Raw genomic sequence first — 26421 nt, 5'->3', positions numbered from 1 at the left:
AAATATTTACTGTGAATGTATGCAAAAATGTATGGCATATGGCTGTCTAACAGAGGTTAAATCCATTTCTCACTTATTCTGACAATGTACTTAACCCCAAATAATATAACCCAATAAAAACAGTTGTTAAATAATAGTGAAATCACGTTGTAATAACAATAACTCATCTCTCTCTCGTTTTATTTTTCAGCTTTGCCAAAAGCCACTGTGTCAAGTGTCCTTCCTGGGTTGCCGTCCGGAGTTGTCCAATATGGCGGACCATCTCGCACATGCACAGTACAGATCGGGCAGGGGGACGGATCGGGTAGTGACAGCGGCCCCTACACACAGCGGCGTGCGTTGTCGCTTGCCGGCGGGGGGGGCTGAAACTCGACCAACAACCAATCACATGAATCTCCCGCCCCAGACACACAAGCACGCGGTTTGATTGGCTAGAGCTTGTACTGGCATATGATTTGGTGGTCATGCCACAACCGTGCACGTCGTGCATGCATACGCGAGTCATGGTAAGATATCTGGATTAAGACGTTGCTTTTTCTTTGCACAGCATGAAAGAAAGGCGAAATGAATGGGCTGTGGTTTTAGTTTTTTAAGCAGAGGTCAATAATTTGTATGGCCTCGGAGGATGTTGAAAAAATTGAAATGGCCCTTGAAAGGAAAAAGGTTCCCCACCCCTGCTCTAAAACCTGGAATTGGCATCGGTGGGAAAAATGAAATTGGTGCATCCCTAAAAAAAGCCGATTGGAAAATAATGTACTGTTTGTTCTTGCTTAGGTTTCAAATATGTTTCACCACAAATGAGAAAAAAACATGCCCAAAACTTGACAAGGTTTCAGCTGCCCATCGCGACATTGTGTCCGTTTTAGTCTCACCTGTCCATCATACATCCAGGTGGATCCTCTGGTGGCGTTTCAGGTTACAATTCTGCGTGAAGCGTTTCCCACAGGCCATGCAGCAGTACGGTCTCTCCCCGGTGTGGACCCTCCGGTGGGCCTTGAGGTTGCTCAGCTTGGTGAAGCTGCGTCCGCACAGGGCGCAGCAGAAAGGCCGCTCCCCCGTGTGCGTCTGTAGGTGGGCCTTCAGGTTGCTGGGGTGGGGAAAGCACCTCCCGCACTGACCGCAGCGCAGGAGGTGCCTCGGTCCGGAGTCTGGGTGGGGTAAAGGGTTTGCGTGAAGGGAGTTTTCAGAAGGATCTGTTTTGACGCTGACCCATGGGGCAGCGGTTCGGTTTTGTGCCTGTTGACCTCCCTGCAATGACAGTTGTGGAAATGGAGACGGAGCAGATTTAGACGTAGAGGGAGTTCTGTTGAGGGGGTTTCCAACGTGAGCTACAGACAGGGCGGAGCCATAGCTGTTGGCGTGAGCCGGTTTTTTCGTGGGTCTGTGGAAGTGCTGTAGGGCGCCATGCATTTTGAGACCTGTGCCTTTGTGGGAAATGTGGTTCTGCCTGAGTGCTTCCAAGCTCACTCTATGCCGTTTTACTAAACACGAGAAAGACGTCATCCTAGACTTTTTCTTTCCTTTAGGCTCACTTTCCACGTAGCCGTCAGAATCAACAACCTCTTGCTTGATGGTCACACATGAGGCATCACTGTTTTGCAGTGCTGCCTTTGGGGACAGTGAGGATAACATGTGAACTCTTTCTGGGGTAACCACAACATCCACAGTAACAGTGGGACTACTAATTTTAGACAAATCACATTCAATTTCTGTTGAAAGTCTGTGATTCGGCATCAGTTCAGGTGTTATGACCGCCCAACCATCGTCCCCCTCTAAAGATGGATCCGTAGCCACGTGAGCTTCTTCCTCTAATGCTGAAAAAGAGATTTGTGAGTCTTGCTTAATAACATTCCTAAATAATTCCTCAGTGTTTTCTTGAGTGTGTTTTGGTTGTGCCTTCTCAGTAGAGCTGTGTGATTGAGGTCCTTCTTCACCTAAAAAAAACGGGATATATTGAAACATTATTTGGGATATTTTAGGTTGAGTTATATAGTTTGATTTAAGCCAGCTTAAAATAAAAAAAATTAGAATATTGGTTTAAGTTTATGCGCTATTACGAATATTTCACAGCTTAACTTTGCCATCCAGCAACCCGGTCCATCACAAAAACAGTAATTTTACCTTGCACAATAGATGTCCCTGGTCTACAGCCATCTAATTTGCTAGTTAGTTTGTGTAACTTTGGTTAGCTTCCAAGCTGCTACTCCTACTCCTGTGTTTATTTTTGTTTCTGTGGGAGTTAAAGAGTGTGCTTATGGTGCTTATAGCGGCAAAAAGAAAATCATTTAAAAAACAACAGTAATGTTTATTCCCAGAAATCATGTGCACAAGCCTCTAATCAGTGAGTAGTGCTTGTTTTCTTCTGTGTTAACATGTTTAGCGGGTATAGTCTGTTGGTATAGTTGAACATCTGTCAATTCACACTGGGGGGAACTATCCTATTAATATGCAAAGTAAACAATGGACCTAGGTGAGCACAATATTAATTTACCATAAAGGGAATCACTCCAATGAACAGAAGAATTGGAGTGGTTATTCACTTCTTCTTCCTTCACATCCACCATTGGCAACCGGTCTTCTTCTCCTGTTGTCTAAACAGCACAGAGAACACATAACACAATGAGATTTACATTTTTTTAGCTGGGTCCCAAGTAGTTCTAGTCATTATAATTCGTAATGTTCCATTTCAGAATTTCCCCCAAAATGATGCACATAAAAACAAGTTTAAAAAAAGCATTAATCTTAAAGAAAAACAAAAAAATATTAGGGCGGCATGATTTGGGATAAAATAACTATTCCAAATTATTTTGACTGGAATTGCAATATCATTTTTTTTAAAGAAAAATATTGTATTAAGTCCGTAGTGAACGATCTGTAGACCGGCATACATAACATACATACCGGCACATATAAGCAGCGCCACAATCCTTAATTCAGAATTATATTTCCACATAGTTTTCTAATATTGCGCTTTCTGCAATTCGTATGTTGGACCAACCGATACTGCACTTTTGATTCAATTTTGATTAATTGTGCAACCCTTGGCTGAAGCTTAATTAATCATAACAGAGTTCAAAATGTTTCATCCAAAATAATAATCATATTAATTTGACATGCATTTACCACAAAAGTGTTATTTGCTAGGTAAACTACGCTTTCTATATTCATTGCCACAATACCTATTCCACAAGTTACAGGATAGATGGAAAAAAAAACAGGAAAACATTCCTGCCCACTGCAATAACTCTATAACAAATCACCTCTGGCTGGCAGAGAACTCTCTGCTCCATAGCTTCTCTTATTAACTGGACTTAAACTCCCATTGTACACTTTTATATTCAATTAAATAGTTAAAGCCTTTTATTGTCATTATACACAGAGTATAACGAGATTCAGAGTGCAACTCTGTCCCGGTGTGCAAAAAATACAAACAAATACATAACACTAAAAAACACGGCAATAGGACAGACAACATACAATCATAGGGGGGAATAAATAGTTAAAAATATTGATATAAAAATAGTATATAAAGTGCATTAAAAGTGTGTGTATGTGTGAGAATGGTTACGGTTATTGCATTATGTGTGGTGGTTGAGCAGCCTGACGGCCCAGGGGTAGAAACTGTTTTTGAGTCTGTTTGTCCGTGACTTGAAGCTCCTGTATCTCCTCCCAGAAGGCAGGAGAGAGAACAGTCTGTGACCTGGGTGAGAGCTGTTCTTTATGATTTTGTTAGCTTTGCTGAGGCAGCGGGAGGTGGAGATGTGTTCCAGAGAGGGCAGGGGGCAGCTGATGGTTTTCTCTGCCATCCTGATCACTCACTGCAGGGCTTTCTTGTCCGCAGCTGAGCATCCTGCATGCCACCCCGAGATGGAGTATGACAGCACGCTAGGGCTGCACGATTTTGGGAAAAAAATCTAATTGCGATTTTTCTGACAAATATTGCGATTGGAATTGCGATATTTATTTTTAAGCGACCCAACGGAAGTTTATTGTAAAATGCGGCCATAACTCCGGCTAGGAAGGTCGTATCAACATACTCCCGTCTCTAGCACCCCCGCAGCCCGAGCTACGAGTGAAAGAACTAAACTTACATTAAACTTCCGTTGGGTTGCTTTAAAGTCAAGCTTCAGTTAAAGATTCACCCTTTTAGATGTAGAACATGTGATGGAGCATTACTAACCTGACTCAGATGGTTTGTTTCACCAAACCATCTAGGAAAGCTCCATTGGAAGCCATTTGGAAAGGGCAGGCACTTTCAAAAGCACTTGGCAGGTGATTGGATCAATCTGTCTATCACCTTCTATCAGTGACGTGCGGTGAGGTTCATGGCTGGTGAGGCACTGACTCTTTCAGAGTCAGATTTACAAATATTATATTTTGACCTTAATCGAAATATTCGGTTATTTTCAAAAGCTTTTTTAGTCTGATGCTTCGATTCATTTTAAACAGACTGTTCAACAAAAGGATACCCACAATCTAAATATTGGATTGTTCTTTCTTAGTAAGATCCCATGTTCATTACAATTGGGGTCTTACCTTGACTTGAAGATGAAGTCCATGCTATCGTTCTGGACAACAATCTCCATTACATTTTTGTAAAAGTCCTCCTTATCTTCCTCTAGTTTCAAAAGTCTAGTTTGTTGTTTGCGTCTACCGTCTCTGCGTAGAATAACAGTAGCAACAAGAACCTGTGGGCTCACTTGCGCCCCCTTTAGTGCGGCAGAGGTTATGGCTGCCTCCCCTGGTGCTTTTTTCATTACCGTTGTATGATGAGACCAGCGAGCTTAAATATCATATATACGTGAAATAAGTTATTTAGAGACTATGGATGGCGAGGATAAATGTAATAAATGGATCTACAAACATTACATTGGTGACCTACAGTGAGATGGTGCAGGCATGCGCTTAGGGCCCGCTTTCCAGACAGTTTCTGTGGGGTGACGCATTCTGAGGTGAGGCAGAGCTCATCTGTGCCTCACCTTACCACACAGTAACTGGCTGGAGCGCGCTCACAAAATAATTGCCCGCGTTAAATTAGTGCCCGCGCTCCAGCCAGTTACTGTGGGCTTACAAGAGGCAGAGCTCGTCCCTGCCTCACTTCTCATCGCTACCCGTAGTTGTAGCGGAGCTCGGCCAATTTGCTGATTTTGACTATAAAAAGCGATTGGAATCATACATACAACACATTTACAAGTTACAACACAGATCAGTGGAGACATTTTATTATTATTACTATTTAGTTTTTCTTTAGTTGTTTTTCCGTTACATTCGAGTATGACAGGTGAGGCTCTGCCTCCCCTGACTGCACGTCGCTGCCTTCTATCATGGGCCACTTCTGATTGATTAACAATGGCTGGTACATGTGGAGCACAGCACTTCTGATTGGTGTGGATGACTGACACACAAGAAAAAAAAAAATTATAAAAAAAAAAAAGAAGCCCTACAGCACGCTCTCGATTGTCACCCGGTAGAAGGACACCAGCAGCTTCTTGTTCAGTCGGTTTCTCCGAAGCACCCTCAGGAAGTGTAGTCGCTGCTGGGCCTTCTTAACTGCTACAGTGGTGTGTGCTGTCCAGCTGAACCCCAATTCAATATTGAATAATCCATTTCTTGCACAATAATATCCTGCATTATATTTGTTACTGGAAAATTGTATTTCCACATGTATATTTTCCACATCCACCTATATATACAGTGGGGCAAAAAAGTATTTAGTCAGCCACCAATTGTGCAAGTTCTCCCACTTAAAAAGATGAGAGAGGCCTGTAATTTTCATCCTAGGTATACTTCAACTATGAGAGACAGAATGGGGGGAAAGAATCCAGGAAATCACATTGTAGGATTTTTAATGAATTAATTGGTAAATTCCTCGGTAAAATAAGTATTTGGTCACCTACAAACAAACAAGATTTCTGGCTCTCACAGACCTGTAACTTCTTCTTTAAGAGCCTCCTCTGTCCTCCACTCGATAACTGTATTAATGGCACCTGTTTGAACTCGTTATCAGTATAAAAGACACCTGTCCACAACCTCAAACAGTCACACTCCAAACTCCACTATGGCCAAGACCAAAGAGCTGTCAAAGGACGCCAGAAACAAAATTGTAGACCTGCACCAGGCTGGGAAGACTGAGTCTGCAATAGGTAAGCAGCTTGGTGTGAAGAAATCAACTGTGGGAGCAATTATTAGAAAATGGAAGACATACAAGACCACTGATAATCTCCCTCGATCTGGGGCTCCACGTAAGATCTCACCCCGTGGGGTCAAAATGATCACAAGAACGGTGAGCAAAAATCCCAGAACCACATGGGGGGACCTAGTCAATGACAGCTGGGACCAAAGTAACAAAGGCTACCATCAGTAACACACTACGCCGCCAGGGACTCAAATCCTGCAGTGCCAGACGTGTCCCCCTGCTTAAGCCAGTACATGTCCAGGCCCGTCTGAAGTTTGATAGAGAGCATTTAGATGATCCAGAAGAGGATTGGGAGAATGTCATATAGTCAGATGAAACCAAAATAGAACTTTTTGGTAAAAACTCAACTAGACGTGTTTGGAGGAGAAAGAATGCTGAGTTGCATCCAAAGAACACCATACCTACTGTGAAACATGGGGGTGGAAACATCATGCTTTGGGGCTGTTTTTCTGCAAAGGGACCAGGACGACTGATCCGTGTAAAGGAAAGAATGAATGGGGCCATGTATCGTGAGATTTTGAGTGACAACCTCCTTCCATCAGCAAGGGCATTGAAGATGAAACGTGGCTGGATCTTTCAGCATGACAATGATCCCAAACACACCGCCCGGGCAACGAAGGAGTGGCTTCGTAAGATGCATTTCAAGGTCCTGGAGTGGCCTAGCCAGTCTCCAGATCTCAACCCCATAGAAAATCTTTGGAGGGACTTGAAAGTCCGTGTTGCCCAGCGACAGCCCCAAAACATCACTGCTCTAGAGGAGATCTGCATGGAGGAATGGGCCAAAATACCAGCAACAGTGTGTGAAAACCTTGTGAAGACTTACAGAAAACGTTTGACCTCTGTCATTGCCAACAAAGGGTATATAACAAAGTATTGAGATGAACTTTTGTTATTGACCAAATACTTATTTTCCACCATAATTTGCAAATAAATTCTTTAAAAATCAGACAATGGATTTTTTTTCTTCTCATTTTGTCTCTCATAGTTGAGGTATACCTAGGATGAAAATTACAGGCCTCTCTCATCTTTTTAAGTGGGAGAACTTGCACAATTGGTGGCTGACTAAATCCTTTTTCGCCCCACTGTGTATATATATATATATATATATATATATTTGTAATGCTATTTTATTTCAGACATATTTTGGACTGTTTATTTGTTGTGCCTTGTTTTTTATGCTGCTGCAACGCAAACATGTCCCAAATTGGGATTAATAAAGTACCTATCGACCTATCTATCCATCTATTTATCTATATATCCATCTATCTATAGATATCTATCTATTAGGGGTGTAACGGTACACGTACCCGTACCGAAATTATTCGGTACGGGCCCTTCGGTTCGGTACAGGTGTGTACCGAAGTGTACCGAACGAATATAACGTTAAACGTAAAAAATTGAGAACGTGAACAACTTTTTGGAAGTAATCTCAGGTGCTGCGTCGCAGCATTCAGAGTAATTTGCTCACATTGGGTTCAACGCGTCATAGAGCGAGCAAGTCATTTCATTGGATGAGAGGCATACTATGAGAGCTGGACAGAGGGATGCGTTCATATGTAGTCAGTAATTTGAGGAACTATCGAAAATTAATGGCGAACGCAGATAAAGTTGAGCTCGAAAATCCTCCAGCATCATTGAAGTCTCCGGTTTGGGAACATTTTGGTTTCGCAGTTACGTACAAGGATGAAGGACAAAGACAGGTGGACCGAACCAAAGCTGTTTGTCGGCATTGTTCAACTAACATTGGTAGCACGGCTGGCAATACATCAAACTTGCACACTCTTGAAAAGGCATCACCCGAACGTGAATATCACCGGTACCAAAAGAAAAAAGACTGAAGTGCAAACCCAACTCCCGCTAGCATTTAAGCCTCCACCACTCGCAGAGAGTTCAGACCGAGCCAAAGCTATTACAAACACCAAATATCCTTATGTTGCCATGTTAGCAAAGTGCTACCTGGCTGTATCTGCTACCTCTGTCCCTAGAGACAGGCCCGGACTGGCCATCGGGAGGACCGGGAGGTTTCCCGATGGCCTGGCCTGTTAAGTGGCCTGCTGGCCTGAGGATTTTTTTTATTTAATGTATGTATTGTGAACGCAACGCTGCGCAAATGTGGGTCAGACTCTGCCTCACAGAGGGTGACTGGCTGTCTACATGATGTGGCCTGCCGACATGGCCACTTTCATACAGATCATACACTAAAGCCCTCGATTGGTCTCTCATTCAAGCTCGGGAGGGTGTGTATGTGTGGCGGGCCTGAGCGTGCGAGAGAGAAAGCGCGCGCACCGATTACGTGTTTTGTTGTTGTTAGCATCTGGTGCTAGCTAGCGGCGCTAATGGATATAATGAGCTGACTGTCAACAAGGTGGAGGAGAGTCCTCTCCTGTCAGACTGAGAGACTGATAACTACAGCTCAGGTGAGGTAAAGGACTCTTGAGTGTTTAGATAGTTAACTTAGTCTGAGTTATCTCTGTGGGTCTCAAACGGGTTGGTCACCATTTATGTAAACACATATTTCCATTTGAAGGGGGAGTAATTAGTAAAATATGCATGAATAATAATTTTTTTTAAATAACTAGGTGACTGGCTGTCTACATGATGTGGCCTGCCGACATGGCCACTTTCATACAGATCATACACTAAAGCCCTCGATTGGTCTCTCATTCAAGCTCGGGAGGGTGTGTATGTGTGGCGGGCGCGAGCGTGCGAGAGAGAAAGCGCGCGCACCGGTTACGTGTATTGTTGTTGTTAGCATCTGGTGCTAGCTAGCGGCGCTAATGGATATAATGAGCTGACTGTCAACAAGGTGGAGGAGAGTCCTCTCCTGTCAGACTGAGAGACTGATAACTACAGCTCAGGTGAGGTAAAGGACTCTGAGTGTTTAGATAGTTAACTTAGTCTGAGTTATCTCAGTGGGTCTCAAACGGTTTGGTCACCATTTATGTAAACACATATTTCCATTTGAAAGGGGAGTGATTAGTAAAATATGCATGAATAATAATTTAAAAAAATTAACTAGGTGAAAAAAGGTAAGATAAACTTTAAAAACTTGTTGAGAGCTAAAACTAGTCTTTGCTGCTGCCTCAAAGAGGAGCAGGGGGAGAGGAGGGAGACAGGTGAGGCTGGTTCAGGAGGCCAGACACACTCACAACTATAAATGAATGCCCCCGGACCCCCCTAGAGGAATTGAGGTCCATCTCCACTTAAAATATGTTCACATGGATAGGTTCCTAAATAGATTTGCAAAAAAAATTGAAATAGTAACCCATGTCCATATGTTTATTCTGGGGTAGTAGATTTAAAGTGTAGGGCTATCACTATGGGCAGCAACGCTGTAAATATTGACAAATAAATCCAGGAAAATGGCACAAAAGAAAACTGGTAGTGGCCTGGCTGGGTGTATAATTCCCGGCCTGACTTATTGTCCCAGTCCGGCCCTGCCTAGAGAGAGGGTGTTCTCCACAGCAGGAGACATTGTTAGTGCCAGCAGATCTGCCCTTTCGGCAAGCAATGTGGACAAGTTCATCTTTCTTTAAAAAAAACATGAAAATACAATGACAAGCAAGTCCTAATGTCAAGCTGGCTGCTTAGGTGCTAGTACAGTACAGTTCAAATACAGATTATTTCAGTTCATCGAAAAGCTGCACCTTAATGTTTATTTTATTATATTTTGTATTTATTTGAGTGAATATTCACAGTTTAATAATAATTAAAAACCCAAAACTAATAGTTTATGTTTTGTGAGTACTAGTAGCCTACAGTAAAGTTCAAATACAGATTATTTCAGTTCATCGAAATGCTGCACCTTAATGTTTATTTTATTATATTTTGTATTTATTTGAGTGAATATTCACAGTTTAATAATAATTAAAAACCCAAAACTAATAGTTTATGTTTTGTGAGTACTAGTAGCCTACAGTAAAGTTCAAATACAGATTATTTCAGTTCATCGAAATGCTGCACCTTAATGTTTATTTTATTATATTTTGTATTTATTTGAGTGAATACATTATTCACAGTTTAATAATAATAAAAAAAATATATATATGTTTTGTTTTGTGAAAAAAAATTCTGCTGTACCGAAAACGTACCGAACCGAACCGTGACCAAAAAACCGAGGTACGTACCGAACCGAAATGTTTGTGAACCGTTACACCCCTACTATCTATCTATCTGTCTGTCTATCTATCTATCTATCTGTCTATCTGTCTGTCTGTCTGTCTGTCTGTCTGTCTGTCTGTCTGTCTGCCTGTCTGTCTGTCTACCTATCTATCTATCTACCTATCCATCTGTCTATCTATCTATCCATCTATAGATATCTATCTATCCATCTATCTATCCATCTACCTATCTGTCTACCTACCTGTCTGTCTGTCTGTCTGTCTATCTATCTATCTATCTATCTATCTATCTATCTATCTATCTATCTATCTATATCTATCTATCTAACCCCCTTTGCCAGATAGACATATAGTATATATATATAGTTTCAAAAACCTCTGAATCAGTTGAGAAGCTTATGCATTTTTGCTTTTTTAATTATCTGTGCAGTTTCAAATAAAAAGTAATGTGACCCACCGTCGATCTCCTCTCAGGGCTGAGGGTAGCAGCACGAGGGTCTGCTTCCTGTGTTGACTCTGGTAGGACTTCCTGTGTGCTGCATATTGTCCAACTCTCCCCAGAGTCACCTTCTTCTTCTTCTTTTACACCACAGCCCTCCAAAGCTTCTGAAGAAATTAAGAACTGAATTATGACGACATAATGAGTATGTCTTTGTTTGCAGAGGTGGAATGTAAATACCTATATTTACTAAAGTACTTTGCTGAAAGAACTTCAGGTACTTGCACTTTACTACAGAATGTTCATCTCATGACATCTTTTTAATACCGTAATCTGACATTTTAAGGTAAGTCAGACATTAATCATTATTTAAATGTATAAACTATGACATTAGGTTACAACTTAAACTGAACACGAAAGCATAAAACCAGTGGTAGATTGACAGAAAGTTAGATAACTAATATTTGATAATCGGTTGAGTCAACCATATTGGACTTCAATTCCTTGAAATATATATTTTTCTGTATTTTAGATTAATTTGAGTTGTCACTTTGGGCTCTGGGTAATTGTGATAAAATGTTTAGCCATCTTAGAATTTTTACAAAAAAACAATCAATTAATAAATGGAGAAAATAATCAGTAGAGCAATAATAATTATTAGTTGCAGTCAGATACAACATTGTTAAAAATAGGATACACTTCAACCAACTACAACATCCTGTTTTTTCAAGTTAATGTATGATAGTAATGTAATGATACAGTATATAAAAGTACAACTGTCACAGAGGACTGTTTTTGCATTGTGTAATTGTACTTTTGATATGTCGGTACATTTCCCTGATTGTTACCTAGTGCTTTTATTTAAATAACATCTTCAATGCAGGGATTTTACTTTTACCAGTTAATTTATGAAGTTTGGTATTAGTACTTCAACTATGATCTGAATACTTCCTCCTTTACTGATTGTCTGTTCTTACCATCCTGTTGTTCTTTGGGCATTTCTTCTGCTGTGTCACTGCACAGTTTCACAGCATCCTTAGCACAGTCGACACACTTCCCAGTGTTCCCTCCTTGGTCCCTTATTTTCCTCTCAGCCCATTGCAGCTCCATCCTCAGGGCCTCCACCTCCTGGTTCCTGCGCTGCATCTCCTCCAAGAAGCCGTCTTCTACCAGCCTGGTGACCTCAAACATGGCTGTCTTCACCACGGTCTCCATCACATCCGAGAGCTGGGTCTGGAAAGTTACAATGAGGGTGTCCAGGTCCGACATGGTGTAGGCTATCAGGGTCCAGTGTCTTATTAAAATAATAATTAGAGCGAAGGAGTAAAGACCCAATTGAATTGTTATTCTTGAAAATGGCTACAACAGGTTGTTTACGTTGTAAACCAGTGGTCATACATCCACTTGATGTTGTTATAATTGTCCTTAAGGAGCAATACAATGATATAAATTAAATTACGGGGGTTAACATTTGGAATTAACGATGACCAATAAACTGTTTACTGACGCGAAATACCTTCATAACAATTCATATGGTCACCAGGCTAGCCAGCTAATGTGATTCCTTAGCTTAACGGTAGCATTTGTATGCTTATAAACCCTAGCAGCGGCACACTGTCAACATAAGGTAACGTAATACAACTACTTATTATATAAACCATAGTCGAGCCAAACCTTGGGTCTTAAATGTAGCAGATTAATGTGTAATAAACGTTAAACGGGATTAGTTTTTCATCAATCACTGATGGGTCTTGTTTTTGCTCGTGACGTCACGCAAGACGTAGTACGGTGGCCTTCACTTAGGTTTGAGTGAATAACAAAACGCGTTTTTAATAAAATGGAATTATTATTATTTTTATTATTGCGCAGCGCAAGGCAGTCAATGTAACTTGAAGAAGTTGGACTTTATACTAAATGATGAGTGCTGCAATGTAATGAATCTATACTTTTCTTAATATTGACATTTCTTACCACATTTTGATAACTTTAATGGGTTAAAATGTCTCGCCCAAAACATTAGTTTTTAATAATTCCTGAATATTGCATTGACAATATTGCTGACATTGAGTGACTTATCTGTGTCAGGAAATGAAAACTTCTAATCAGAACAACTTCTGTCTTGCTAAAATTATTTGATAGGGTTCTTCATAAGGCTGCGAAAACAAGTGTAAATGTTTACTCTCTATATTATCCACTTGGTTACATTTGTATTTTTAAAGATGTATTTGTTCAGTATGCTGGGCCCATGTTTTGAGTCACAACGTGTTGACTGGGATGAATTTGACAAACATATAATAGAAAAAACAGACAAAACTTGATAAATATTTGATTTAATCTATAGAGGTTCAGAATTCCTTTCACTTTGAGGCATCACACTCACATGTGGTTCTGATTAACATTTTTCAACATCCATGAGTACTTTTAAGTTAATTGGGTAATCAACATTACCAACTAGAATTTAAGTATGTTTCCAAACACAATATTGTTTCCTTTTATTTTCCCCTTTCAGGAAAAGGGGTTTGATGTATATAATAAAATAGTTTCTCTCAGAAAAGAGCCACAAATAAAAACTCATTTAGACCAACCTCTGACTTCTGTGAAATTGCTTTCCTTCCTCTTAAACACCTTCCATCCTTCTTCTAGCAAAAGAGTCAAGCTCTACTGAAAAAAAGATACCACTTAAATTCAATCTAGAGAAATCATTTATTTAAGAACCCTGCAACTATGTATCTTACTTCTTAAATCTTGATCATGCTACCTTAATGTGTCTTTGTTCCTAAAATCCTCATCTGCATAGTCAGCATTATAGGTTTATAGATTAGAATGAAAGCTTCAGGCATTAAATCTGTCTTAAATTTGTTTTAATTTGTAAGACTTTAAGGAATTCTGTAATAAAGGCAATTAAATAAGAAGTAGCAGGGTTATTACCTAAAATGTAATTGTCCTATGGTTTTTTCCAAAAAACAATTAATACTTTCAAGTAAATTCATTGAGTGAAACATAAAAAACATATTTTCTGGGGGAAAAAACAACATCATTCTTTGGTTTTATTTTAATTCTGTAATGTAATAACAATGATTATGAAAACGAAAGTAGTTTTTTTTTGTCTGGAACAACATATCCAGCAATAAATGGGTACACATAAGGGGTATTTTATCAGTGTCTTATATTTTAACCACGACCAAAATGAGTTTGAATAGAAAAACAACAAAGCATTTGACAATGAAGAGAAGAAAAAAAACATCCATGACTCAAATGAAAGCAATGATTTTTAAATGTCCTTATAAAATACACAATATTGTAATTTTTAACAGTCTCTCCACACGTCCCTTGATTTAACGATCTGTCGCATTACATTACATTGCATTTAGCTGACGCTTTTATCCAAAGCGACTTACAATAAGTACATTCGACCAGGAAGACACAACCTTGAAGAAAACAGAATCATATAAGTACATCAGGTTTCATAGAGCCAAACATTTCAAGTGCTACTCAACTGGCTATAGATAAGCCAGTCCTTTATTAGTATATAAGTGCTTTGTTAATAATTCTATCGCTCGAAGTGGAGTCGAAAGAGATGAGTTTTCAGTCTGTGCAAGCTATCTGCTGTCCTGATGTCAATGGGGAGCTCATTCCACCATCTTGGAGCCAGGATAGCAAACCCACGTGTTTTTGCTGATGGGAACTTGGGTCCCCCTCGCAGCGAGTCGTTTGGCTGATGCAGAGCGTAGTGCACGCGTTGGGGTTTACAGTTTAACCATGTCCTGGATGTACGAAGGGCCAGATCCATTCGCAGCATGGTAAGCAAGTACCAGTGTCTTGAAGTGGATTCTAGCAGTTACCGGAAGCCAGTGAAGGGAGCGGAGGAGTGGTGTGGGAAAATTTAGGAAGGTTGAAGACCAGACGAGCCGCTGCATTCTGGGTGAGCTGCAGAGGTCGGATGGCACATGCAGGTAGACCAGCCAGGAGGGAGTTGCAGTAGTCTAGGCGTGAGATGACGAGAGCCTGCACCAGAACCTGCGTCGCTTTCTGTATCAGCTGGGGACGTATCCCCCTGATGTTGTAAAGCGTGTATCTGCAGCAGCGGGTTGTAGCAGCGATGTTTGCAGTGAAGGACAGGTTGTTATCTAGGATCACACCCAGATTCCTTGCAGTCTGAGTCGGGGAAACAACACAGGTGCCGATGTTGATAGTTAGGTCAAGAGTGGGACAATCTTTTCCCGGAAGGAAAAGCAGCTCAGTCTTGTCAAGGTTGAGCTTGAGGTGATGAGCAGACATCCACTGAGAGATGTCAGCTAGACAAGCAGAGATGCGTGCGACGACCTGGGTCTCTGAGCGGGGAAAGGACAGAATTAATTGGGTGTCGTCAGCGTAGCAGTGGTATGAAAAACCATGCGGGCTAATGACTGATCCGAGCGAGTTTGTGTACAGGGAGAAGAGCAGGGGACCAAGAACAGAGCCCTGAGGGACCCCTGTAGTTAATTGACAAGGGTCGGACTCAGACCCTCTCCAAGTTACCCTGTAGGTACGGTCTTTGAGGTATGAGGTGAGGAGGGAAAGTGCAGAGCCTGAAACTCCAAGTTTTTGGAGAGTGCGAAGGAGGATCTGATGATTCACCGTGTCGAATGCAGCAGACAGGTCCAACAGGATGATGACAGAGGAGAGGGATGCCACTTTGGCAGTGTGCAGTTCCTCAGTGACAGCAATGAGAGCAGTTTCTGTGGAGTGACCTGCCTTGAAACCAGACTAGTGCGGATCCAGAAGGTTGTTCTGATGGAGATAACAGGAGAGTTGTTTAAAGACAGCGCGTTCAAGTGTTTTAGACAAGAACGGGAGTAGAGAGACAGGCCTGTAGTTTATAACATCAGACGGGTTGAGAGTGGGTTTCTTTAGGAGAGGGTTTACTCTTGCCTCCTTGAGACTGTTTGGAAAGTGACCAGAAGTTAGAGAAGTGTTGAAGAAATGGGAGAGAAACGGTAGGATATCAGCAGCGATAGTCTGAAGGAGGTTTGAAGGGATAGGGTCCAGAGGACAGGTGGTAGGGCGGGCAGAGGTAATGAGGGTAAGAACCTCACTTGGAGAGAGAGGGGAAAAGGAGGTTAGTGTGTGGGTGGAAGGAGGGTCTGGTGACCCAGTGGTGAGTAAAGGTGAGTCAGAAAAAGAAGAGCGAATATCATCAACCTTTTTTTGTGAATAACAAAGTCGCTTGACAGAAGAGAGGAGGGGGAAGGGGCTTTGGGGGGGTCCAAGAGGGTGGAGAAGATGGAAAATAGTTTTTTGGGATTGGAATAGGAAGATTGGATCTTATCTTGAAAGAAAGTGCTTTTTGCCTGAGAGATCGAAGCAGAGAAAGAGGAGAGGAGAGCCTGATGGGTTAGGAGGTCGTCACGGTGTTTGGATTTCCACCGTTTCCGCTCTGCTGCCCTAAGGACGGTTCTATTAGCACGCAGTGCATCATTTAGCCAGGGAGCAGGAGGGGACTGACGAGCCTACCGAGATGTGAGAGGACAGAGAGAGTCCAGAGAGGATGAGAGAGTAGAGAGAGTAGAGAGGAGAGTTTCTGCAGCAGAGTTTGGAGGCAGGAGTTGGAACGAGTCAGATGAAGGGAGGGCTGAGAGCACCGATGAGGCAAAGGTAGAGGGGGAGAGGGAACGAAGGTTACGGCGGACAGGTGCAGGATGAGAAGAGATTAGTTTGTTATGTTTGGAAAGGGGTAGAGAGAATGAAATGAAGAAGTGATCGGATGTGTGGAGCGGGTTTACAGAGAGGTTAGAAGTAGCGCAGTTCCTTGAGAATATGAGATCAAGGACATTGCCAGCTTTATGAGTTGGTGGGGAAGGAGACAGTGAGAAAGCAAAGGCGGTTAACAGAGATGTTAGTTCGTCTATCTTCCCTGTCTGGAGGTTGAAGTCTCCGAGAAGTACAGCGGGAGGGCCAGTTTCAGGGATGTGTGAGAGGAGATGATCTAATTCCTCCAAGAAGTCCCCCAAGGCGCCTGGTGGACGGTAGAGAACAACAATGGTTAATTGTATAGGATGGGTTACTGTGACGGCAAATGTTTCCGTTGATGTGACTTCAGATGGTCCAAGCGTTTGAAGCTGAGGCCGCACACAGTGCAGCAGTATGGCCGTTCCCCCGTGTGTGTGCGCTGATGGACCTTCAATATGTCCGCCCGCGTGAAGCTCTTATCGCACATGGTGCACCGATGTGGTTTCTCCTGTGTGTGAATCCTTCGGTGCAGTTTCAGATTCCAGAGGCGGCTGAACTTGTTGCCACACACGGTGCAGCTGTAAGGTTTGTCCCCCGTTTTGGCTGCACTTGTGCATCTTTAGGTCCGCGAAAGACGGGAAACCTTTCCCGCAGTGGCTACAGAGGTGGAGCCCCTGCCCCGAGTGAATCCTCTGGTGGACTTTGAGGATGCAAGCTTGCGAGAAGGTCTTTCCGCACTGTGTGCAGGAATATGGCGGCGCTTGTGAGGGGTCTTTGTGCGTTTGTTTGTGGGTCTTTAGTAAGGCCGAATCATGGAAGGTCATGGAGCAAAGGTTACAAGCATGCCTCCTCCCCCCTCTCCCTCCCGCCTGATGCTGCAGCTTCTCTCCCAGGTTTAAGGTATCACTGTATGACGGCGCATATATATCCTCTGAAGAAGGTTCAGCGCGAAGTCCCTGACCCCTGAAATTCAACCTGCCTACTTGATCACCAGTAACATGTTCTGGGAACAAAATGCTCTGGTCTTGTAGATACCCCTCCTCATTAATCAATAAACAGCTGAGCTCTCCACCTACATCAATGTTTGTCCTTGAGGGAGACCCTGCAGTTAAACCGACCGCGCCCCTTCTGTTTCGCACGGCACCCGTTTGGTAAACGTGATGCTCGGCTCCTTTTGGTGCTTCCACAACCCCCTCGTAGTGCCCCATGTAACTCGAATCCTCACCCAACTGCGATGGCGACCCTTGTAACCCGTCCAGGTTACCCATGTCAATCATATTGGAGTCTCCATAGCCGGTCTTGTCAAAGCCACCATAATCTTCCATGCCATACCTGTTCAGTAAAACCGGTTCAGATGGGTTGCCTGGGCATCTGTGTTGGCCTGATTCTGGACTCTGGTGGTCGTAGCCAGTTTCCCAGCTAATGTGGCACTTTGGGGTTTTCTGGACACTGAAGCGCTTACTGGGCCCTGGCAGACCTGGTCCTTCTGATAGGAGGAGAGGATTTCCAACAATTAGGGATATGTTGTTACAAAGAAGAAACTCCAACAAATAGCTGTATAATTATGCATACAAAATTAAAGGACATATCACCCAAACATCACAAATACATATTTCTAGTAGTATCTATCTAGTCAATAAAGATAAATAATAACACATATCTTGTATAGTTTTCCTATAAACTAGAACTGTAGAAATGACTATATACTTATGTTAGGTGATTGAAAATACAGGGACAGATCTCCTAAAAATCTGAAATATGTGCTTCACTTGTATACATTTTCTTCTTTTATTTATCAATCTAGATTAATAATACTAATTTAAAAAAAAACTCTCCTCTACAGGTAGCACTTTGCTTATTAGAAGCTACTGTAATGCAGTAGAACTTACCATGCTTTTGGCTAATTAGTAGCTAATGCACCTGCATGATATTTGTTTTTCTGAGTTAGTTTTTTCATGGTTTAATGCACTCATTGCATGTTGCTCTGGATAAAAAAAAAGGTCAGCTAAATGTAATTGGATGTCATATAATGTAGATGGAATAACAACCTAATAAAGGTCTTCCTTCTCTTAAATAAAATAGAACTAGATGCCACTTGGCCAAGGAGGATGCAATTAATGGTTTAACCTTCATGTGTAAAAAAGCCTCTTGTTCATGAGTATATGCACACTTCCACCTGCATAGTGATACGGTTTAAAAAAAATAGTTCCTAGATTAAACTGCTGACTACAAAGTCTGTGGAATATCTCAAATAATTCATTACTGTGTATGACATTTAGTTTAGGAAATATATGTATGGGCTAAATCTCTGAAGCTCACACCAAAAAAGTTTGAGTGATAAAAGGTACAAGAAAAAAAAGTATATTTTGTATTTAGGGGTAACATTTCTCTTTGGAATATGAAAACACTGACCATCCAAATGTCCTCCCCATCTCTCCTCAGACACATTCGCTTCTGGCGTGATCTGAAGGGCTTCCTCCTTGAACAATCTATTCAGCTTTTCACCCTGTACACCTGAAGACTGTAAGAGGAGCAGAAAGACATTAATGAGAAGGTTTAACTTGACTCGCCTGGAGAGATACAATATTAGATCTACAGGTGCTTCTGTCTGAAACCAGAGCCGAGTCTGCTCCGATTGGTTGGCTGGCTCTGTTGTGATTGGTAAACCGCTTAGAGATGTCCTTAGCCTATCACGTACAATGTGTTGGAGCGCTAGCCAATAGAGATGCGAGTGTAACATACTGATGTCATTATTTTACTAAATAAAACAAAGGTGTCTAATAGAGGCGTTTCAGGCAGGGGGGAGTGTGTGGGAGAGAAACTCCCTCTGGAGGGGAACTTTGGGATTTTAGCCTTTGCAGACCATTTACATGGTAAACCTATGTGTTACGGTTATCCGAGAGGACCCAAACGCAGGACACGGCAGAGTGTTAAAAAGGTTTATTTTGAGGTGGAGGAGCGTGGAAAATAATCCGGCTGTTGGCGGCTGTTGAGGTGGAGGAGCGTGGAGAATAATCCGGCTGGTAGCGGCTGTTGAGGTGGAGGAGCGTGGAGAATAATCCGGCAGGAGAGTGATCCTGGAGCACAAGAAGAACAGGTAAGAAGAACATCCAGGTGTAGGGGAAATAGCTAATAATGCTAAGAAGGCTGAGAGTTTTACCACTGGGGTTAAACAACGATCTGGCGCTGACAAGTTGTGGAGCCTCCGCTGATATGCCATTAGTAAATGGCTAATGGAAATCAGGTGTGTAGCAGAGGAGGGTGCCCAACTGATTGCAGCAGGTGGAGGTTGAGCTGGGAGCCAGGAGTGACAGCCACCACGCCCACACAGACAGGAAAAGGGAAAAACACACACAAGGGAGGTGGCTGGAGAATACAACCACCACAGTACCCCCCCCTTAAGGGACGCCTCCAGGCGATCTACCAGGTCTACCAGGGTTATCCCGGTGGAAGTCCCGTACCAGAGACGCGCACACGATGTTTCGCCGGGGAACCCAACACCTCTCCTCTGTGGACCATAGCCCTCCCAATCCACAAGATATTGGAATCCCCTTCCACGGCGAAGAACGTCTAACAACCGCCTCACGGTGTAGGTTGGGTGATCATTGATGATGGGGGGGGGGTGGAGGAGCACTCACTGGAGGAGACAAGGGGCTGCTGGCAACAGGTTTCAATAGAGAGACATGAAATGTCGGATGAACCTTCATGTGTGGGGGAAGCTTGAGCTTGACTGCAGATGGATTGATAATAGAGTCGATGATGAAGGGGCCGACATACCGTGGAGTGAGTTTCTTCGACTCTGTCTTGAGTGGGAGATCTTTGGAAGAAAGCCAAACACTCTGACCTGGTAAGTAGTTGGGAGCCGGGGTCCTGTGGCGGTCTGCGATGAGACGGTTGCGGGGAGCGGAGCAGCTCGTGTGTCCCTCCACACCTTACGACAGCGACGAAGGTGGGTCTGAACGGAGGGAACAGCAACTTCCTCTTCCTGGGCTGCATTTGACAGGGAGTTGTGGGCATATTCGATCCATGGCAGATGTGGGCACCATGACGAAGGGTTCCTGAAAGCCACACAGCGAAGAGCCGCCCCCAGATCCTGGTTGGCCCGTTCCGTTTGCCCGTTTGTCTGAGGATGATAACCAGATGACAGGCTCACCGATGCTCCCAGAGCCTGACAGAAGGCCTTCCAAACGTGGGAAATGAACTGGGGACCCCGGTCAGAGACGATGTCGGTGGGGATCCCATGAAGTCGAACAACATGGTTGACCAGAAGATCTGCAGTCTCTCGGCAGTGGGAAGCTTGGAAAGAGCCACAAAGTGTACCATCTTTGAAAATCTGTCCACAATAGTTAGGATGATGGTGTTTCCTTGTGAAAGTGGAAGTCCAGTAACAAAATCCAAGGCCACATGCGGCCAAGGGCGACTAGGTACCGGCAGCGGGCGAAGCAAGCCAGAGGGAGACTGGTGGGAGGACTTGGTGCGGGCACATACTGTACAGGCAGCAACAAAGGCCCTGGTGTCTTGAGCCATGGAAGGCCACCAGAACCGTTGTCTGAGAATAAACAGTGTGCGATGGACACCAGGATGACACGAGAGACGGGAGGCGTGTGCCCACTGCAGGACCTTGGAGCGAACAGGGGTTAGGCACAAAAAGACTATTAGCTGGGCAGTTACCTAGGTTAGGCTGCGCCCGCTGAGCCTCCCTGACCAATGACTCAATCTCCCAGGTAACAGCCGCCACCACACAGGAGGCAGGCAGGATAGTGTCTGGACTGGCAGCTGGTCCTTCGGAAGCGAACTGGCGAGAGAGAGCGTCAGGCTTGAGGTTCCGTGACCCTGGACGGTAGGTAAGGGTGAATGAGAAGCGGCCGAAGTACAGGGCCCATCGAGCCTGACGGGAGTTAAGGCGCTTGGCAGATTGGATGTACGCCAAGTTCTTGTGGTCCGTCCATACAATAAAAGGGAGTTCAGCTCCCTCCAGCCAGTGCCTCCACTCCTCTAGGGCAAGTTTGACAGCCAGCAGCTTTCTGTTACCCACGTCATAGTTCTTCTCAGCTGGAGTGAGGCGGCGAGAGAAAAATGCACAAGGATGCAATTTTTGGTCTCGTTCCGAGCGCTGGGAAATAACTGCCCCTACCCCGGTGTTGGAGGCATCGACCTCCACAATGAACTGGCGAGAGGAATCAGGGTGGATGAGCACAGGGGCAGTGGTGAAGAGTCTCTTTAGCTCTGAAAAGGCTGCATCGCACTCTGGGGTCCAGGAAAAACCAGTTGTAGGGGAAGTGAGTCTGGTTAAAGGACCCGCCACTCTGCTGTAGTCCCTGATGAAGCGCCGATAGAAATTGGCGAAACCAAGAAACTGTTGAAGCTGTTTAACTGAGGTTGGTTTGGGCCACCCCGCCACCGCTTGGATCTTCTCAGGGTCGGTCCTAAGCTTTCCTTCCTCAATGATGTAGCCCAGGAATGAGACTGTGTTGACATGGAATTCGCATTTCTCCGCCTTCACAAAGAGTCTGTTTTCCAGGAGTCTCTGCAGCACCTGCCTGACATGGATAATGTGCTCCTCCTTGTTACGAGAGAATATGAGGATGTCATCCAAGTAGACAAAGACTGACCGGTTGAGGAGATCACGGAGCACATCGTTCACCATCGACTGAAAGACTGCTGGGGCATTCGTCAGTCCAAAAGGCATCACCAGATACTCGAAGTGACCGAGTGGTGTGTTAAAGGCCGTCTTCCACTCGTCCCCTTCTCGGATTCTGACGAGGTGGTAGGCATTACGGAGGTCCAGTTTGGAAAAAATGGTGGCTTCCTGGAGGGGTTCAAAAGTGGAGTTAATGAGGGGTAGTCGATATTTGTTTTTTACAGTGATGGCATTGAGACCCCTGTAATCAATGCACGGCCGCAGTGAGTGGTCCTTCTTGGAGACGAAGAAAAAACCAGCACCGACCGGGGAGGAGGATGGCCGAATGACACCGGCCGTCAGGGAGTCATGGATGTAACTCTCCATGGATTTTCTCTCAGGGCGAGACAGGTTGAACAGACGTGAGGAAGGCAGAGGGGCCCCGGGAAGGAGGTCAATGGGACAGTCGTAGGGTCGATGAGGAGGAAGAGAAAGAGCTCACTGTTTACTGAACACCTCTCCTAGGTTATGATATTCAGTGGGGACAGATGACAGATCAGGCGGCTCGATCTTGGGTGGTGGAGAGGCAGCCTCTGCTGGTGGTAGGGCAGACTGCAGGCATGAGGATAAGCAAAAAAAACTCCAACTAATGATTTTGCCAGTTACCCAATCAATCTGGGGGTTGTGTGTTAACCAGGGATGGCTCAACACTATGGGGGCATGAGGTGAGGAAATTAGGTGAAACTGAATAAACTCACGGTGGTTTCCAGACAGAATGAGGTTTACTGGCTTGGTGCGGTGAGTGACTTGGGCCAGGAATTTTCCATTTAGAGCATTAGCATTAAGAGGTGAATCTAACACTTCGCAGGAAATTCCTGCCTGAGCTGCAATGTCAATGTCCAAAAAGTTCTCATCCGCCCCCGAGTCCACTAAGGCGAGCAGGGGTAGGACTGTTGGTTGCAGCAAAGCACGGCTTCTAGCTGTGTTCTGGGTCAGGGGTTGGGAGAGAGAGAAAGGCTCGCCAGAATCCCCACAGCTACTGACGAGCCTGACCTTTTGGCAGATTAGGACAGGAGGAAACGAGATTCCCCAGCATGGATCCTTCTAGCACGCTCAGATGGTGAGAGGCGGGCCCTTCCCACTTGCATGGGCTCATCTCCAGGGGGTGAGACCGAGTAAGGAGACGGGAAAGATCTGGAGATTGGGGTAGTGGCAGTGCCAATTTGGGGATCAAGTGAAGAGTAGTTGGGGTTGGAGTGACGGCTATTCCTATCCCTACGTCTCTCTCTGAGGCGATTATCAATCTTGATGGCTGTGGCAATTAAATTATCCAAGCTAACTGGATCATCCCTAGCAGCTAGCTCGTCTTTAATTGCTTCGTTCAGCCCCTGAAGAAAAACAGCCTGCAATGACTCGTTATTCCAGCGTGAGTCGGCAGCAACTGTTCTAAACTCAACTGAAAATTCGGCTACACTACGGGAGCCCTGTCGGAGAGAAAGAAGGCGTCTAGAAGCGTTCCTCCCCCGTACCGGGTGATCAAAAACTGTTTTCATTTCGGAAATGAAAGTATCATATGACCGGCAAAGTTGTGGCTGGCTCTCCCTAACAGCTGTAGCCCAATCTAAATGCTCAAAAACTAACGTACACTCTAAATCTCCAGCGTATCGCTCCGGTGTGGGAATGACAGCCTCTCGTAGCTGATGGAGGGGTGCGGCAGGAGGGGGGGGGGGGGGAGGGGCTGTCGGCTGTGCCGCGGGCTGCGGGGGAGAAGACTGTGAGGTGAGCAGTTCTGCTTGCGTACCGATCCTTTGTACGTTAGTGGAGAGGTTCCGCAGAGTCTCCACTACTTCACGGAGAACCGCATCGTGATGCCCCACGAGAGCGCCTTGATTGGCCAGGGCCTGGCTGAGTTCGTCCGCAGTTTTTGACCGGTGGCCTGTGTCCGCTGGGTCCATACGGGCCAGATCATTCTGTTACGGTTATCCGAGAGGACCCAAACGCAGGACACGGCAGAGTGTTAAAAAGGTTTATTTTGAGGTGGAGGAGCGTGGAGAATAATCCAGCTGGTGGCGGCTGTTGAGGTGGAGGAGCGTGGAGAATAATCCGGCTGGTAGCGGCTGTTGAGGTGAAGGAGCGTGGAGAATAATCCGGCAGGAGAGTGATCCTGGAGCACAAGAAGAACAGGTAAGAAGAACATTCAGGTGTAGGGGAAATAGCTAATAATGCTAAGAAGGCTGAGAGTTTTACCACTGGGGTTAAATAACGATCTGGCGCTGACAAGTTGTGGAGCCTCCGCTGATATGCCATTAGTAAATGGCTAATGGAAATCAGGTGTGTAGCAGAGGAGGGTGCCCAACTGATTGCAGCAGGTGGAGGTTGGGCCGGGAGCCAGGAGTGACAGCCACCACGCCCACACAGACAGGAAAAGGGAAAAACACACACAAGGGAGGTGGCTGGAGAATACAACCACCACCATATGACACAGTAGAGGAAAGGGAAAAACCCAGGCTCATAATAAATACTCTTTAAAACTAAAACATTTAATCAGAATCATAATTCCTTTTTCGTCGCACAGAGGGAAAATTGACATTGTTACAGAAAAGAGACAGTATTGATAAAAACCTGAATAAAACAGTATGACAATGAATACAAATAGAAATTCACCAAGTACACATTCACAATAGAAAAGTAAAGTAGAAGCATTGTGATAATTAAGTGGTACAAACAGAACATAATGAAGTCGCTGCCAGTAGAAAGGAGCACTTTTGTGCTAATTTGTATCTCTATTTACTGGCTTTCACGTCTTTGCTAGGCTTGGGATATGTCCCTACAAAGAAGATGAAATTGCCTCCCTAACTGCCAGAATGCTCGTAATTATTGCAGAACATTTAAACAACATACTAAAAAGTAATTTGTTACGAACATACGTTAACCCCTGAAACATTTTAAACCTAACTTACTGAAGCTATACAAGTGAGACAAACTGCCCTGTACCTGTGTTGCCTTCAGGGCTCTGTGAGACTCGGGTCTTGCCTCGTCTGCTTCACGACCCTGTGTCTCTCCATCGCTCTCTTGGGGACCACTCATCTCTTCTTGCGTCACACTTTCCTGTTTGAGACTTTTATCTGTAGCAGAAGATAGGTAAAAATATGTTTTATTTAAATTGTTGAGTCATGAATATTCCCATTTGTGTTTGGAAGATTTAGGAAGGCTAACAATGGGTTAGCCTTCTAATGGTGTGGATATAGCTATAATCAACATTTATATTGAAGTTGATTAGATGTGAGATACATAATTTGCATCCTTGTTCTGCTATACAGCCAAAACAATACTAACACATCCAGCTAACTCAGAGCAAGAATAGCATTAGCCTTAGCAATCTGGCTCCTTAGTTGCCAACTGCTTCTGTATTTTCACCAGCTTGTTGCTAAACTTGTTTGTCGGCTCTTTGGGACTGAAACCATGAGAGGGAACAAACATTTAGTGCAACACAAAACTTGAAGTGGAATAATACAACTTATTTCCCTATGGTGTTTATGTTTGAACCACCATACACCAAAGCAATTTGAGTATCGATCACAGTATATGTTAAAGTCGAGTATCACCACCAGACAGACTCACCTAACACTTTGGGGGTTTCCTCGCCGGACACCTCTACTCTCCCGCAGTCGAGACACCTTCCCCTCCTTTCTCCCTCTCTTTCTTTACGCCGACCCTCTGACCACTTCAGCCGCCTCTTCAGGGACTCCACTTGCTCCCTGCACCGTGTAACCTCTTCCAGAAAACTGTCCTCCACCAGCCGGGTGATCTCATACATTGCTGCTTTGAAGACCGTCTCCATAACACCAGAAAGTTGGGACTGAAACGTGACAATAGTGTCAGCCATTGTGCCAACTTCAAGACTGTAGTACAGTAGCAGCTGTCAGCTAGCGCTGGTCTCTTTAAACTGGTTGTGCCAGTGTATTCAACACGGGTTTCAGTCTATGTAACGTTAAACAGGATGTACTCGTATGTCGGCCCGTCCACAAGTCCCGTTTGGGTGCTTTCCTTATAACAATCCAAAGGTAATGCTAAACAAACAGTAGTTTGCCAACGTTAGCTAACTAGCTTGCTGCACTGGTGTTTCCACTGTAACGTTACACATGTTGAACTACACGCAGTAAGCAAATGTAGCAAACAATAACATAAATACATAACATGAATAATGTTTATGTTCAGTGCGAGTTGGCTATGTTGGCAAAAGTAATTCAATTCCTTATCCAACGTTGCAAATTCCGTTAAGCTTTACCACTTCCTTTTGATCCGTAAACAACCGCACTTCCGGTATTAGAAATAT

At 44.1% G+C, this 26421-nt stretch overlaps 2 protein-coding genes across 3 annotated transcripts; both read right to left on the bottom strand.

The window, feature by feature from the left end:
* Positions 1 to 512: 512 nt before the first annotated feature.
* si:ch73-109d9.3 (zinc finger protein 37) lies at positions 513 to 12585 on the bottom strand. 2 transcript variants are annotated; one of them, XM_034237103.1, is made up of 4 exons: positions 11734 to 12585; positions 10775 to 10920; positions 2492 to 2591; positions 513 to 1934 (listed from the first exon to the last, which is right to left on the bottom strand). In XM_034237103.1, exons 1-4 carry the CDS (start codon positions 12023 to 12025, stop codon positions 880 to 882), a joined length of 1593 nt encoding a protein of 530 aa, XP_034092994.1. In that variant the 5' UTR covers positions 12026 to 12585; the 3' UTR covers positions 513 to 879. The 2 variants fall into 2 exon arrangements, with proteins under 2 accessions (XP_034092994.1, XP_034092992.1); XM_034237101.1 differs by having other exon boundaries at positions 516 to 1934; positions 10775 to 10923; positions 11734 to 12573.
* Positions 12586 to 16613: 4028 nt separating this feature from the next.
* si:ch73-109d9.2 (uncharacterized protein LOC565042 homolog) lies at positions 16614 to 26400 on the bottom strand. The gene is given in 5 exon segments (XM_034237100.1): positions 16614 to 17063; positions 17065 to 17951; positions 18878 to 18986; positions 25080 to 25210; positions 25707 to 26400. Coding segments are annotated over 5 exon segments (1659 nt in total). The 5' UTR covers positions 25972 to 26400; the 3' UTR covers positions 16614 to 16796.
* Positions 26401 to 26421: the final 21 nt, after the last annotated feature.

Source organism: Gymnodraco acuticeps, unplaced genomic scaffold (assembly GCF_902827175.1).
Source record: "Gymnodraco acuticeps unplaced genomic scaffold, fGymAcu1.1, whole genome shotgun sequence".
NCBI lineage: Eukaryota > Metazoa > Chordata > Actinopteri > Perciformes > Bathydraconidae > Gymnodraco > Gymnodraco acuticeps.
The sequence above is the reverse complement of the archived record's forward strand: the minus strand, read 5'-3'. Positions and strand labels throughout refer to the sequence as shown.

Excerpts from the sequence above, each read along its gene's own strand:
- si:ch73-109d9.3 (XM_034237101.1), bottom strand. The coding sequence starts at position 12,025 with ATGTCGGACCTGGACACCCTCATTGTAACTTTCCAGACCCAGCTCTCG. Across the intron at positions 10,924-11,733 it reads GCCCAAAGAACAACAGGATG|AAGCTTTGGAGGGCTGTGGT; the intron begins GTAAGAACAGAC and ends TAATTTCTTCAG. Across the intron at positions 2,592-10,774 it reads GCCCTGAGAGGAGATCGACG|ACAACAGGAGAAGAAGACCG; the intron begins GTGGGTCACATT and ends TGTGCTGTTTAG.